Source organism: Lepidochelys kempii, chromosome 7 (genome assembly GCF_965140285.1).
Source record: "Lepidochelys kempii isolate rLepKem1 chromosome 7, rLepKem1.hap1, whole genome shotgun sequence".
NCBI lineage: Eukaryota > Metazoa > Chordata > Testudines > Cheloniidae > Lepidochelys > Lepidochelys kempii.
Genome location: NC_136386.1, coordinates 32949087 through 32964587, shown reverse-complemented (window position 1 = coordinate 32964587; position 15501 = coordinate 32949087). Strand labels below are relative to the sequence as shown.

Below are 15501 nucleotides of genomic sequence, written 5' to 3'. Positions count from 1 at the left end.
CCCTCACTAAATCCCTGTGGCGCTGGAGTCATGTCATTGAGGTCACCTCTATCCCTGAGTCCTGGACAGTATGAATACCTCCCCCAGACGCACTGGGATGACACATCCTACCCTTGGGCCTAGGTGAACCCTAACCCAGCACACACACAAACACTGAGGAGGCCTCGTCCCCTCCAGCAGGGGGCAGCAGGCACATGCATGGGCACACACATGCCCACACTCTCTCTCTGAGCAGGGCTCATTCCCTCCACCAGGGGGCAGCACACAGCTACTCCTGCAGCCTTCAGCCTCCCAGCTGCTTGCAAATGTCATGTCTGGTTGAGGTGCTGGAGTCCTATCACCTGTTTCCCCGTGCTCTGTTCCTTCCGGGGGGGGCAGGCGAGCAGACAGGGGTAGTTGCAGTTGTCCCCAGTGGCAAGATCCCCCTCCCTTGCATGTCTCCCTCTTGTAGAGATCAACCCCCATGCTGATAAATCTTCTCCTGGGATCATGGCATGGCTCATTAGGAGCTGATGGTGAGTCAGGACTCTGGGGTTCTGTTCCCTGCTCTGAGAGGGGAAGGGAGTCTAGTGGTTAGAGCAGGGGGGGCTGGGAGTTCCTTTCGGTGTCTGTGTGCGAGGGGAGGTTGGTTGTGGGGGAGTCCCTTGATTCCTTGTTGCTTTGAGATCCTCTGATGTCGGGTTTTGTGTGTCTGTCCATTCCTGCCCAGCTCTCCCATGCACTGTTCTCTTTCTCTCCCCCGCCTCCCCCTGCCCTGGCAGTGAGCACAGGCCAGGGCCCTGAGCCATGTCCCTTGTGCTGTAAACAGGGCCATTTCCCAGCTGGGCTGTATTTCTCAGCCTGCTCTGTAAATCTGGGGCCAGCCATTAACGCTCTCCTGCTTGATTTACAGCCATTCCCTCTGCCTCGCTCGCTGCACTGCGCGCCTGGAGACCTGCTGGCTTCCGGGGAGGAGGAGGAGGTGGGGGCCCACTGGGTAGAGCAGGGGGCTGGGAGCCCTGCTCCTGGGTTCTGTCCCTGGCTCTGGGAGGGGAGTGGTGCCTAGTGGGTAGAGCAGGGGGCTGGGAACCTGGGTTGTATGGGGTGATTCTGAGCTGGTCTGTGTTCTAGGAGAATGGATGAAGGGCTGCTGTCTGCCTCTCCCTTCCGTGTGTCTGGCCCTGTCCTGGGCAATGGAGTGATTTGCAGGGGCAGGTCAATGGTGGACCCTGGCCATGTCAGGATGTGAGCACCCTAACCCTGGGCAAACCCCAAGCTGCCAGCTGGGAGCCCAGAGTCAGCAGCCTGGCTGTGTGTCCCAGCCCTCATGGCTTACTCACTGCAGGCTGGCCGTGGTCTCAGCTTGCTGCCCCCGCCCTGCCTGCAGCTGTGCTTGCTCTACCAAGAGCAGAATTGCTGATGTGCCAGGAAAGCAGAGAGGGGGTTGCAGGCACAGTGGGACATGGCACCTGCAGAGGTATGTGGCAAGGGGGAGCTCCCAGCTACTGCAGTCCCGGCCTTCGCAAGCAGCGGATGCTGTAAGGAGTGGGGCAGGGTGGTTTCTGTGGCCCTGTGGGTTTGGGAATGCTGGGGGGTTGAGTTCTGTGGGGCTGGGTGGGGACATGGTGGGTTCTGTGGGGCTGGGGCTTGGGCTCGGGGATGCTTCAGGAAGCCAATTAGCCCGACTCTACATCCTCCCCTTTAATCTCTGCATTCATGCCCCTGTGAGCACCGGGGGCTCTGGCAGGAGTGAATGGCCAGTTGCTCCGGCTAAGCAGAAGCGACAAACTCATGGGAGGCTTCTTTAGGGGCATCTGGGACCAGGGGGGCTCTCCCCACAGGAGGTGGGATCACGGGGCTTGGGTGGACACCAAGGATGGGGCAGAAGGGCAGCTCCCCCCAAGCTGGTTCAGTGCCTTGTGGCTGCAGGGCCTGCGTCTGATCTGCCCCTTGACCAAAGAGGATCAGGCAAAGTCAGTGCTTGGCTGGGAGATCTCCAAGGGCCCATGGAGTCTCTCTGCTGGGTTGGTGTGACACTGGCGGGTGCTGTGCTGTAGCAAGTGGGGCAGGGAACCAGTTGGGGGCTCAGTAGGGACGCTGTGGGCCTAGGAGCTGGGGGCTTAGGAGTCCTGACTCCCAGCTTCCTCTGCTTGCACCCCACGCCCCAACCTTCCCAGAGCTGGGGATAGAAACCAGGAGTTCTGACTCCCAGCCTCCCGCTCTAACCACTAGACTCCATTCTCCTCCCTGAGCTGGGATAGAACCTACCAGTGTGAGGGTCAGAGACAGAGAGTAGCGCTCTTTCACTGGAGAGAGATGCCTGGGCCTGTGGGGGAGCATGGGTTAGGTGGCACCCCCCAACCCCCCGCAACATCCAGAGCATGAGATGAGTTGTGCAGGCCTCAGCACTGTCCCTTGCGTGGTGGGCATCCCCTATCACCAGCAGGGAGTCTGGTAATGAGGCCAAGGAGATCTCTTCCCCCGCCCTACTGTCTCTGTCCTGGGGCACACAGAGCTGACTGGCTGCCCTGGCACGCAGGGCTGCAAGCTGGCACCCAGCACCGCTAATGGCAGTTGTGTGTGAGGGAGGCCTGGTCTCTGGCCACCTCTGTTTGGCCCCTGTTGCTGTGCCATTCATCAACAGCCCATCAGTTGCTAATGGGGGTCGGGGGCATGGACCTTCCCCAGTAATTACTGCCCCCTCGCTCTGCCAGGAGCCGTGATGCCAGCACTGCCTTTCATTATTCACCTGGAAGGAGAGAGGCAGGAGCCGCTTCCTGTTACACCTGCAGGGACACAGCTGCCCTGCAGCGCCCCCTGCTGGGACTGGGGTAACCAGGAGTTCCCCTGAAGCCAGGCACTCCTCCCCCACTGCCCATGGCGCTACAGTTAGCACTCCTGCCTCACTTCCTATGGCGCCCCATGCTGGGAGAGGCTAGGGCTGGAGTAGCCAGGAGCTCCCCCCGCAGCCAGCTCCTGCCCTGCTCCCCACAGCACCCCCTGCTGGCAGAAGTGGGAGCTGTGGGGCTGCCCATGCTATATATTCCTCACCCCATTACAGAGCAGGGCTCTGTGCTGATCACCCCCATGCTAGGTTACACAGAAGGGCTGCCTTGGGGGCCAGTATCTTCTGCGCCTTAGATTTCTGCACAGTCACTTAGTTCCTGCCTTGCCAGGCCAGAGCGGAGCAGGGTGTCGGGCTCCCTGTCATACCCCCAGCTGGAGACAAGCAGCTCTGATGCCCTGGCAACAGAGCGGGCATGGGCCATGCCAACATCTGGCAGGAAACAGCTGGACTCTGCTAATTGTTTTTCCTCTTCGCCTCAAAAAGTGGTTATATGGGTTCAGCAGTGGGAGCCTCATCTGCTGTGGGGGAAAAGAGGGTACAAGCAGGGGCTGCTGAACCCTCCACCCCCAGGCAGTCAGGCAGGAATAGAACCCTAGCATCCTGGCTCCTGGGCTGTTCCCCTCCACTGCAAGGGGGCAGATCACCTCCTACAATCCATTTCTCCCCCTGTATCTGCTAAGATCCCTGTGTGCCCATCCCCTTGGTATCTGATGCCCTGGGCACCTGGCTCCCATCATTGCCTGATTCATGTCACACTTCGGGTGTGCTGTTGCTCACACTCCTCTCTGTGAGGGGGAATTGATGGCAGCACAAGGCACCCAGGGCGGCTGCGGGTGCGAATTGTGCACTGTGATGAGGCGCTGATGCTAGAGTTACTAGGAAAGTGGGGTAGAGAGGTACTTGGGAGAAGGGTGGGGAGAACCTGCGTCAGTCTGTGGGGAGCGCAATAGACCCAGCCCCTCCCAGAGCAAGGGGTAGAACCCAGGAGTCCTAGCTCCCAGCCCCCCTGGTCTAACACAGATCCCACCCCCTCCCAGTCCAGTGCCTTAACCACAAGAGCATCCTTGCTGGTTGGTTGGCCTCAGGGTGTGGGGACTGGGTGGCTCAGGGCGGCAGGGAATGGGATCTTTCTCCTTTAGGGGGCGCTGGCTCCAATCCAACCCCATTGTGGAGGGCTGGATGGGGAATGGGACATGGGGTCTTTCCCCTCTGGGGGCGCTGGCTTCAATCCAACCCCATTGTGGAGGGACGGATGGGGAATTGGGCCTTTCCCTTCTGGCCTTTGGCTCTAAGCCTGCCCAACAGCAGGACACTGATTGGCTCAGAGGATGGGGAATGGGTTACGGGGGCTTTCCCCTGTAGGGGCCACCAGTCCCAATCCAGTGTTGGTATGTAGCCCATTCATGTAGTGAGTTTGGCAGCTCTCAGCACAGTTCCCAGCAGGGCAGGCACCCGGGGGCCTGAGACCACCAGTGACGGGCAACGTGAGCTGAGGCTGGGAGCTGGGGCTGCCCTGGATGGCAGTGCTGCTAGTCAGACGGACAGGAACAGGTGCCCAGACGAATGCCCGGGTGGGAGCGCACCTGCTCGCCCTGTTGCTCATTTCCACATGCCTCCTTTCCCTGCATTCCCTCCTTCCTTTGTCTGCTGCTCTCTGTCCCACCCACCCCCATCCCTCTCAGCTCTCTCTGATTATCTCCCTGCGCCAGCCCCTCAGTGTCAGCCAGGGTTGGGGGAGATTAGCAAACCATTTGGGGATATTAACATTTCATTTCTCAGTTGATACAGGCTGGAGGAGAGTGGGGAGCACTGGGCAAGGGAGGAGTGCTGCGGGTGGGCGAGTGCTGGCCGAGGGGTAATGGGACGTCGGGAGGGGAGCTCACTGCCATGCGGGTTCCTCATGGTGTTTGGTATTCTAATGGAGTGTCACTCTGTGTAATTGTGTACGTCCCCGTGTCAGTGCAGGGGACACAATGGCAGGAGCAAAGAGCTTTCGTGAGGGTAATAAACTGGAACAATTTGTATGTGAGCCGTGTGGGGGATTAGACACAGAGAGAGGAGACAGGGAAAGAGAGCTGGGGATAGAACCCAGGAGTTCTGGCTCCCAGCCCCAGTTAAGCAGTGGGGAAGGCTGGGAGCTAGAACACCTGGGTTCTATCCTCAGCACTGGGAGGGAAGTGTGATCTAGGGGGTGAGAGCAAGGGGGTCTGGGAGCCAGGACTCCTGGGTTCTAGCCCCAGCACTGGGTAGGGAGTGGGGTCTAGGGGTTAGAGCAGGAGGAGCTGGATTGTGTTCCTGGCTCTTCCTGTGTGACTTCTTGCAAGTCATTTTCCTTCTGTGTCTATACCAGAGAAGACTTGAGCGGAGCTACATTTTTCAGTGCGAGCTAAAATGTGTGTGCAGAGGCAGATTGCCTTGGAAATTGGTGTCCCACTTCTGGGGCAGGGTTAGAGTGAATGGGGCTGATTTGGGGCTATTTGGTCCAGGAGTTTCCAAGAGAGGCCCCGCTCTCTCAGCACCAGAGCAGTGCATTATATTTGTGCTGAGCTGGGCATCACTTAGACTGTAAGTCTGTGGGGCAGGGACCGTCTGTGCCATAGGGCATGTCTGCATTGGAGGTGTGCAGTGATAGACAAAGGCCCCCAGGCATTTCACAGCCGGGGAGTATTGAGACTAAATCACCAGGAACTGGAGGAAGAATGGGCATGTGGTGGTAGCACAAGAGTGGAAGGTAGAACCTAGGAGTCTGGGGCTGTTATCCCAGCGCCCCCTTCCCTGACAGCGCCCCCTGCAGGCTGGGTAGAAGATTCTCCCCTGCTTGGAGTGGGGTTGAGCTCAGGCCTCCCTTGCGAAGCCCGTGCACGTTGCGTGGCTGCTAACGCTTTCCTTCCAGCAAAAGCGAGACCCACGTTCACCCAAAGGGGGACCCTGCCCCACAAGCGTGGGCTAGGATTCCCTGGGAGATGCCTTTTCCCAGCCCCAGGCACAGCATAAGAGCACGTCTCAGGGTTAGGGCTAGGAATGGGGGGACGGACGGAGGGAGCTGAGGAACTACCTAGCCCCAGCCAGCCAGCCAGCCATCCCTATAACCCTCTCTAGCTCTGTCTATCTAATTACCTAACGAGATCCTCGCCTGCCCTTCCCCCTCTGGGATCTCAGCCCCAGACACCCACTGTGCCCACTCAGCCTGGGGCACAGAGCGGTCAAGAGCAGTGCTGGAGCCCGAGAAGGCCCAGATGTCTTCAGAGCTAATGTGATCATCCAGTGCTAGGTCTGGGAGGGCTAAAGTAGCCAGTGGGTGAGGGAAGATAAACCTCATGCTCCAGCACTTAGCCAGACGTCTCTCTGCTGGGATCAGGAGGGAGCTGCCCCAGGGCAGGGGCCGGGTTCTTATTGCTGCAGTGTTCCTGGCACTGGCCTCTGAAGCGGTTGGCACTTGGATACCTGAGCTGGATGGGCTCCTGGTCTGATCTGGGGTGGCAGTTCCTGTCCCCTCGGTCTGTGGCAGTGCCCCGCTATCATGGCATTGTCAGGCTATTCGCTTTGCAGCCTCCCCTGCATTACTGACACCCCCAGGGGAAACTGCAGCTTCTGTATCAGCTCTGCTTAGCTTTGGGTTCTCAGGTGTTGACTGAATAACGGCAGACCGGAAGAAGGTTACATGAGGCAGGGCCTAAGGGGGAACTGTCTTGGCACCAGAGTGGGAGTCAGGACTCCTGGGGTCTGTCCCCAGCTCGGGGAGGGGAGTTGGGTCTAGTGAATTTGAGCGGGGTCGGGTGGTTCGGAGATCTCAGGTTGGGACTCTGTTGTACCAGGCTCTGCGCATGCATAGGGGGAGACATTCCCTGCCCCAAAGAGCTCATAGGATGAATAAACGATGGTCGGGAGTGGAAATGATTCACCCAGACCATACAGCACCTCAGTGGCAGTGCTCAGTGCTCAGTGCTCAGTGCTCAGTGGCAGAGAAGGAAGTAGATCCCAGGAGTCCTGACTCCCAGTCCCCACACTCTAGTCACTAGACCTCCCTCCGCCCCCCAGAGCAGGAAACAGAACTCAGGAGTCCTGGTCGCTCTCCTCTAGCACCTGCAGCCCCATGTCCTGCCCGCGTCACGCTGGTGACTGGCATCTCTCAAAACTTCCCCCCAGGGCCGAGTGTTGGAATGCGCCTCGTAGATTGTGACTGCAGTGCGAGTTCAGTTGTCTCTGGTGCTCACTTTGAGCTGGATTCCACTTTGGTTCCTGCCCGCCCCCGGATGGACGCCCACCCCGTCTGTCATTCTATCCATCTCCTCATATTTATAGCTCGCAAACAGCTCGTGCTGACTGCGAGAGCTTGGTGTGTGGCAAACATGCAGCGTGGGGGGGACACAACATGTGACTCCTCCAACCCCTGCCAGGGGCTTCTGACCCCTTTCCTTTACCAGAGCTGGGAGTGGAACCTGGGAGTCCCCTGCCCCCCACGAACCCACTAAACTCCCCTTCCCTCTGAAAGCTGGGAATGGAACCCAGGAGTCCCAGCTCCCAGCCCCCACATCCCACCCCAGAAATAACTCAGTAGGCCCCACTCCCATCCTAGAGCTGGAGACAGAGCCTAGGAATCTGGACACGCCCGCCCACCCACGCACCCTCCCTGCGCAAACCCTCCTCAGGGAGGCTCCATTGTGTTACCAACACCCATTTGGGGGCAGGAGGGGGAGCATGGAGTGGTGCATGTCCATGGGTTTGTATAGTATCAGGATTACATGTGTGGAGGCAAGGGCAGTTGCATAGCTTGGATCCCAGATGTGTGTGCCAGGATTGTGTGTGTTGTGGGGTTGTGTGGCAGGATTGTGTTTATGGAAGGGTTGTGTAGCAGGGAATGGGGTTGTGTGTGTATCTGTTGGGGTTGTATAGTGAGAATGTGTGTTGGTATGGAGTTGTGTAGTGTGTGAGTGTTGGGGTTATGTAGAGGGAACAGGCTGTGTTAGGGTTGTGTAGTGTATCAGGATTGTATAGAGGGAGTGGGGTGTAGCGTAGTGTGTCGGGGTTGTGCAGAGGAAGCAGGGTGTGTTGGGATTGTGTAGTGTATCGGTGTTGTGTAGAATAGGGTGACCAACTGTCCCGATCTTATAGGGACAGTCCTGATATTTGGGGCTTTGTCTTATATGGGCGCCTATTGTGGGGCATCTCGGGGTCGTGTAGAGGTAACATGGTGCGTCGGGGCCGGGGGCCGGGAAGGGGGAGCGGGATGTGTTGGGGCCGGGAAGGGGGAGTGGGGTGTCTTGGGGTCGTGTAGAGGTAACATGGTGCGTCGGGGGCTGGGAAGGGGCAGCGGGGCCCATTAGGGTCAGGAAAAGATAACACAGCGTGTCAGGGCCAGGAAAGGAGAATGGGGTGCACCAGGGTCGTGTAGCAGGAATGAGGCATGTCGGGGCCATGGAGGGGGAGCAGGGCGTGTCAGGTTCATGTAGAGAATGGGGTGTGTCGGGGTCATGTAGCTTTTCAGGACTGTATAGAGTGGGGTCCTGGTGTGAGGTAGCGGGGGACCCCTGGGGGCTCGTTGTAGTACTTTATGGGGTCAGGAGCCCTGAGTGCTGTGTTGGTGGACCCAGCGCTAGCTGCAAGGGGAGAGCGCCCCCTGCTGAGGCCCAGCCCTGCTTCCTGCAGTGCCATGGGTCAGAGTCCTCTCCATGGCCGTGTCCAACTCCAGCACTGGCTCGCCCTGGCCCTGCTCAGCCCTCCGTGGGAGCAGTGACTGTGAGGACAGCCGTGCACTCGGGGTGCAGGGCGACGGCTGCATCGGGTGGAAACGGCCAGCTGGGAAATATTCCTTGTTGGTTTAGCTGTGCTGCCCATGAGCAGCAGGACTGACCGCCCCCTCCCAGCCCTGGAGTGCCAGGGGGGATGCTAATGCGCTGGGGCCATGGGCTTTGACCTCCTGGCCTCAGGCAGACATGGAATGAGTTTGAGAAGCCTCAGCCAGCTGGTTCTTGTCACAGAACCGCAGCGCGGTCTGTCTTGGTGCTCTGGGGGGAGAGGGACCTTGGGCAGGGTGTGAAGTCCAGGGCTGGGCTAGCTGGGGGCTGCGTGTCGGGATTGAGGCGTGTGGAATCCGGGACTGGGCTAGCCGGGGGCCAGGTTGGGATTGAGGGGCACCAGCAGAACAGGGCTAGGGATGTTGGCCCCCTTGGGCACACCTGTTACACCTATCCTGCCATTGCCCCTTGCCCAGTACCCCCATGTACAGTGGTCTCCAAACTTTTCAGAGTCACACCCCCCCTTACTGCTGTCCATGCCCCCACTCCTCCTGGAGCTGGGGCTGGGAGTGGGGCTGCAGCTCCCTGGCAGGGGGATGGGACATGGACACGGGTTAGGGGACCGAGGCTGGGGCCAGAGCTGGGGGCGGGGCCAGAGCAGGGCTGGGTGGTCCTCCCTTACCGCCCCCTGTGGGGGCTGGCCTGGGCCCCACCATGCCTCCCCGAATGTTTCTCCGCACAGTTTGGGGACCTCTGCCCTAGTATCTTACATCCACCTGCCCCTCCCTCTGCTTCTCCACCCCCTCCCCATCTGCCACCTTTGCTGATAAATCCCCACCCCCTTAGCCCACCCTCCCCTGTCTCCCCTGAGCGCTGGTGCCCCTCCCCCCTCCTGGCCCAGCTGAGTGGGGGGGTGACATCATGTCAGGATGAGCTCATCGCTGGTGATTTACCACCACCAGGCTGGTGAGCTCAGTTGTCTTCATTAGGGAGAGGTAGTGAGCAGCTGGTAGGCCAGCCATCCCTCTCCCCGCCCAGCCAACCTGGACCCTGCACATGCTCTGACATGGCACCACAGGGAGTGAAGGACAGAGTCCCAGCTGGGGGCACTGCCATAGGGATGTTCACAGCACTGAAGTCCGAGGTGGGAACTGAAAGAACCCTCCTTCCTGGGCGTTTCATCTGACATTTCCATTGGCCAGCAGGGGGCGCTGTAGGGAGCAGGGCAGGTGTGCTGGCTTGGGGGGAAGCTCCCCGGGGAGGGCTGGCAGCAGGGAGGGCTAGCAAATAGAAAACAGCTCCCACCTCCAGCTTTGGGGGGGCCGCTGGCGGACAAGGGTGTGTTGGATGGGAGGGAGAGGGGGGATAATCCAACCACTCCAGGTCTTGGCTATTCTGCAGAAAGCTTGTTCCCCTGCCTCAGCCACTGCTCCCCCCACCCCCAAGAAGAGGCTTGATCCCCCCGTGCCCCCCAACCGTGAGACCCAGCCCTTCCTGCAATGCTGAGTCCCCCAGTGTGCCACATATTTTTCACCCCTCCCTTGCTGCCAAGTGCCCCGTACGCCAATCCTCCTTCCATATGCACATTCCCCTTCCCAAAGCGTGGAGGGATTACACTCGCAGTGAGGGGGCTGTGTGTGTGGTGGAGAGGGTACATTGTTGGGGGGGCTGTGTGCACTAAGGGGTATATTGGCAGTGGGGGGGGCTGCGTGAGGTGGTCAGGACGGGAGTACATTGGTGGGAGGCTGTGTGTCCTAAGGGGGGTACATTGGTGGTGGGGGGTGCACTGGCAGGGGGCTAAGTGTACCAAGAGGGTTACATTGGCAGTGGGGATGCACTGGCGGAGGGCTGTGTGTACTAAGGGGGGTACATTGGCGGTGGGGATGCACTGGCGGGGAGGGCTGTGTGTACTAAGGGGGGTACATTGGTGGGGGGCTGTGTGTACTGATGGGGGTACATTGGCGGTGGGGGGTATACTGGCGTGGGCTGTGTGTACTAAGGGGGGTACATTGGTGGAGGGCTGTGTGTACTGATGGGGGTACATTGGTGGTGGGGGGTGTACTGCTGGGGGGCTGTGTGTACTAAAGGGGGTGTCACGGAGTCCCTGGGCGATGCTCTGGAACTGCTCCCCATGAAGCCAGTCAGGACTCTGGGGCAGTCGCCTTCCTGTGAGCAGCCTGTCTTCAGGACACACAGCTCACACAGCTTCCACCTTCCTGGGTCTGACCTCGGAGCATTCAGCATCCTCTGCCCCTCTGTGAGCTTCCCACAGCGAGTCCGCCCAGGCGGGGCTCCTGGGGAAGCCAGAGGGCCCTGCACCCCAACTTCGCAGTCAGACGTGACTCTCAGCCAGCCAGTAAAACAGAGGTTTATTAGACAACAGGAACATGGTCTAAAACAGAGGTTGTAGGTGCAGAGAACAGGACCCCTCAGCTGGGTCCATTTTGGGGGGCAGTGAGCCAGACAACCATGTCTGCCCTTCACTCCATGTCTCCAGCCAGCCCCAAACTGAAACTCCCTCCAGCCCCCCCTCCCCTGGGCTTTGTCCCTTTCCCAGGCCAGGAGGTCACCTGATTCCTTTGTTCTCCAACCCTTTCGCTCTCACCTTGCAGGGGGGAAGGGCCCAGGCCATCAGTGGCCAGGAAACAGGGTGTTGGCCATTGTCTGTGTCCAAACCCCTGCACACACCTGCCCTCTAGGGCTCTGCAATGATCATACACCCTTACCCCACTCCTAGATACTTAAGAACTGCCTAGGGGAAACTGAGGCAGCCCCACACTATTCAGAGGAAACATTAAGAACAGTCCCACTTCGTCACAGGGGGTACATTGGCAGTGGGGGGCTGTGTGTATTGAGGGGGCTGTGTGTGAGTGGGGTTCACTCTCCTGCCTGCTCCCCCTACCCCGCTCTGGAGACACAGAAGTACCGGCTCTGATCGCCATCGATCCAGCGCTAAATAAATCCTGGGCTCAGCACCCTGCCTCCACACGCAGCCCGTCCAGCCCCCGTCTCTGAGGTCAGTGAGTCTGATCCTTGTCCCCCAGCCCCTCCATTGGGCCCCTATGTCCGGCTTTGTCAGCCCAGCCTGCCCCAGCCCCTGCTGCCCGAGGCCTCTGCCTCCTGGGTGTTTGCACAGCGTCCCCCACAAACACGTCAGGAGGCCGGTGACCTTTGGCAAAGATGGATCAGCAAAGCCAGGGCTGCACTGGAATCCCAGCCCTGCACTGCCTGGACTTTCCCACAGGGGGTGTTGTGGGGAGAGCTCCCAGCTACTCCGGTCCCAGCAGGGGGAGCTGTGGGACACAGCACAGGAGCAGTGTGTGTGTGTGGCTGATCCTGGCCTCTCCAGTGGACAAATTCCCTGGGCAGTGGGGTTGGCTGGAGAGCTAAGCCATCACGCTTGCCCCTGCCTCCACTGGGCCTGTGCTCAGCCCTCCCCTCACTCATCCTCTGGTCCCACAGCCGCCTGTATTTTTATCTCTGTCAGATTTTTCATTAGCCTTGGGCTACGGGGAGAAAAACAGCCTCCCCCCCTTCCCCGGCCACCAACCCCAGTGTACAGTATTTAATTATTTGTCAGTGATACCCCGCAATCTCTAGCTGGGGGAAAAAAGCAAACTGCTCTAGGGAAAACATTGTGCTTGTGTTTGCACGCCTGTGTGTGCGCGCACACCTCTATGTGTGTGCGCATGCTTGTGTGTGTGTGTGTGCATGCACCTGTGTGTGTGTGTGTGTACCTTTGTGTCTCTGTATGTGTGGGGTTTGGGGTGGGGTGCAGAAGCTCAGAGCGGGGGAGCAAGGTGTTTGGGGGGAAGACATGATCACTTTGAATGGGGGAAGGGCAGTATGCAGCAGAGGACCCCCATGGGGGGGGGTCTCTCTCCCCTACAGAGGGGAGGGAAGATCTTAGTTTGGAGGGGCGAGTGGGTAAGTAATCAGGCATTGGGGGTATATTGTGCCAGGACTCAGTCTGTAGGTTGCATCCCAACCTTGCCCAAAAGGCAAAGGGGTGGGGATCCAGAATGGGAAGCAACGAAGATACAGGGGGTCGGTTCTGGTCTCAGGGAGGGGGTGAAGGTCTAGGGGGTGGACTCCAGCCCACGGCTGCTGCTGCTGCTAGGGGTTGGGGGAAGAATTGAAGATGGAGGAGAGCTAGGGAGCGAGAAAGAGATCAGGGAGGGGAGAGGTGCATCTGTAAAGAGATCTCACAAGCTCTCCCTCCCTTTGAAAGCAAGGAGGGCTGGGGGGCGGGGGCGCCTCAGTAATTCAGGAGCCTTGGGGGGGGGGTGCCAGGTGCAATGAATTAAGGAGCTTGGAAACGCTGTCATTAGATTTCAGAGCGATTCGGTGCTCTGGTCCTCCCCCCTCCCCTCCCTCCGCCGACCCCCCTTCTTCGCTCCCTCCTTCTAGCCGTCCCTCTCCTCTGCAGCACACTCCAGCGAGCGCTGTGCCATTCCACTCGGCTCCCCCCTCTCGCTCTCTCTCTCGGTGCACTGCCTTCGCCTTCATCCTTTTCATTCTTCTCCTTCGCCAGCCCCCCTCCATCTGCAATTCTTACCCCCATCTCTCCTTCGCCGGCCCCCTCCATCGGCAATCCTTCGCCCCAGCCATCGCTTGCCCTGACGCCTCCTCGGCTCCATGTCCCTGCCCTGAATTCAAAGGCTTTTTTCCTCTTCACATCCTTCCCTTGCCTTTTTTCATTTGTTTATTTTCTTCTCTTCCTTCTCCTATCTGTCTCCATCCCTCCATCCTGCCCCCCTTGAAGGATGATGCACAACTCTAATTGAAACCCATCCTTTCCTCATTTATTCAATTTTTTTTTTTGCACTAGTCCTCTGGCTTTTTTCTCTCATTCCTCTTTTCCCTGGATGTTGGGGACCCTTTGATGCTTCCCCACCCGCCTCGTCCCACTCCCGTCCTCCCCTCCCAGGGGAAGCTGGATGTACAGTGCTGCCGCCGGATACTGAAGGATGGGGACTTCTCTGTGAATCAAGGAGTGTGGAAGTGGAGGTGGGGGAGGAGAGGAGAGGAGTCCTGAGCCGTCTGCCATCCATCCGTGGATCTGACCCCGGAGTTTATTTTTTTACCACTTTGGATTTTTTTTTTTGACGGGGGGGTTAACAATTTTTCATTCCCCCCCCCCTACACACACTTTTCGGTGTTTTTTGCCAGGTGGATTTTTGGTGATTTGGGAGGTGTTTTTCTCCCATCGGTGAGCAAACCCGCGGTATGGACGGCGTTGTGCCTGGGATCTGACACCGTGACTCCCCTGGGGGCCACCCGCCCCTCCCTGGCGCCCTGCGCCATGAGGAGGAGGAGCAGGGGTGGGGGCGCAGGGCAGGGGGCACCATGGGCTGTGCTCGTGGCTGCGGCTCTGGCGGCTCTGGCTGGGCCAGCTGGGGCAGCACGAGTGTCCTCCAGCCTCAGCACCACACACCACGTGCACCACTTCCACAACAAGCACGGCACGGTGCCCATCGCCATCAACCGCACCCCCTTCCTCACCCGCGGCGGCCACGGTAAGTGGGGACCTTCCCCAGCTACCCCCTCTTCCCTTCCAATATCGCCTCTCCCTCCCCAGTGTCCCAACTCCCTCCCCAGCATCTCCTCCTGTCCCCCGTATCCACCAGGTACCCCTCCCTCCTCATCCCTTCCCAGGTATTCCCTTCTCCCCCAATATCCACCAGGCATCTCCTCCTCCTTTCCCTCCTCCCCTGGTATCCCCTTCTCCCCCAATATCCACCTCTCTCCCCTCCTCCTCCCCTGGTATCCCCTACTCCCCCAATATCCACCAGGCATCCCCGCCGCCCTCCTCCATCCTCCTCCCCTGGTATACCATAGTCCCCCAATATCCACCTCTCTCCCCTCCTCCTCCCCTGGTATCCCCTACTCCCCCAATATCCACCAGGCATCTCCTCCTCCTTTCCCTCCTCCCCTGGTATCCCCTACTCCCCCAATATCCACCAGGCATCCCCGCCGCCCTCCTCCATCCTCCTCCCCTGGTATACCATAGTCCCCCAATATCCACCTCTCTCCCCTCCTCCTCCCCTGGTATCCCCTACTCCCTCAATATCCAGATATCCCTGCCTCCCTCCCCTCTTCCTTCCTCAGTAGCCCCTCCTTCCCAGTATCCCTTTCTTCCTCCCCTGGTATCCCCTACTCCTCCCCATGTCCACCAGGTACCTCTCATCCCTCTCCTCCTTCCCCCCAGTATCCCCTACTCCTTTACCTAGTCCTTCCTCGATATTCTCTATTCTCCCGCTCATGTGCACCTGATGTGCCCTTCTCCCTCCCCTACTCTTCCCCAGGTATTCCCCCCCCCGATATTCCATTCTGTCCCCCATATTCTCCAGGTATTGCCTTCTCCCTCCCCTGATCCTTCCTCAGTATCCCCTCCTCCCTCCACAGTATGCCCTCTTCTCCCCATATCCACCAGGTATCCCTCCTCCCTCCCCTGCTCTTCCCCTGGTTATCTACTCTTTCCTTGGTATTCTTTATCCTCTCCCCATAGCCACCTTGTGTGCCCTTCTCCCTCCCCTGTTTCTTCCCCAGTATCTCCTCCTTCCCTGTATCCCCTACTCCCTCCCCGCATACCCACCAGATATCCTTTCCTCTCTCTCCTACTCTTCCCCTGGTATGTCTTCTTCCCTCCCCTGTATTCCCTCTTCTTTCCTCAGTATCCAAGAGTATCCCTTGTTTCCCCAATATCCCCATCTCCCTGTTTTCCTCCTCCTCCTCCTCCATCCCTAGTTTTCCTTCCTCTCTCCCCAGTATCCATATTTCCCCCAATATTCCCTCCTCCCTCCCTGGTATCCTCTCCTTCCCAGATTTCTCATGGTGCCCATTGCTGTCAGTCACATCCCCTTCCTCACTCATAGTGGTCACAGTAAGTAGGGACCCTTCTCTTCTTCTGGTATCTCCTCCACCCTCCCCTCTGAT

General features: G+C 58.9%; 1 protein-coding gene across 25 annotated transcripts in view; it reads left to right on the top strand.

Moving 5' to 3' along the window:
* Nucleotides 1-15501, top strand: part of NRXN2 (neurexin 2) — a 274833-nt gene that overhangs the window by 152008 nt on the left and 107324 nt on the right. For 4 of the 25 annotated variants that reach the window (XM_073351985.2, XM_073351983.2, XM_073351984.2 and 1 more), the window contains exon 1: nucleotides 12996-14081. The exons of the other annotated variants lie outside the window; for them this stretch is intronic. In XM_073351985.2, the coding sequence (XP_073208086.1) occupies nucleotides 13868-14081 (214 nt within the window). In that variant the 5' untranslated portion in view covers nucleotides 12996-13867. Of the gene's footprint in view, nucleotides 1-12995; nucleotides 14082-15501 lie in introns of those variants that run through there. 25 annotated transcript variants of the gene reach the window in all.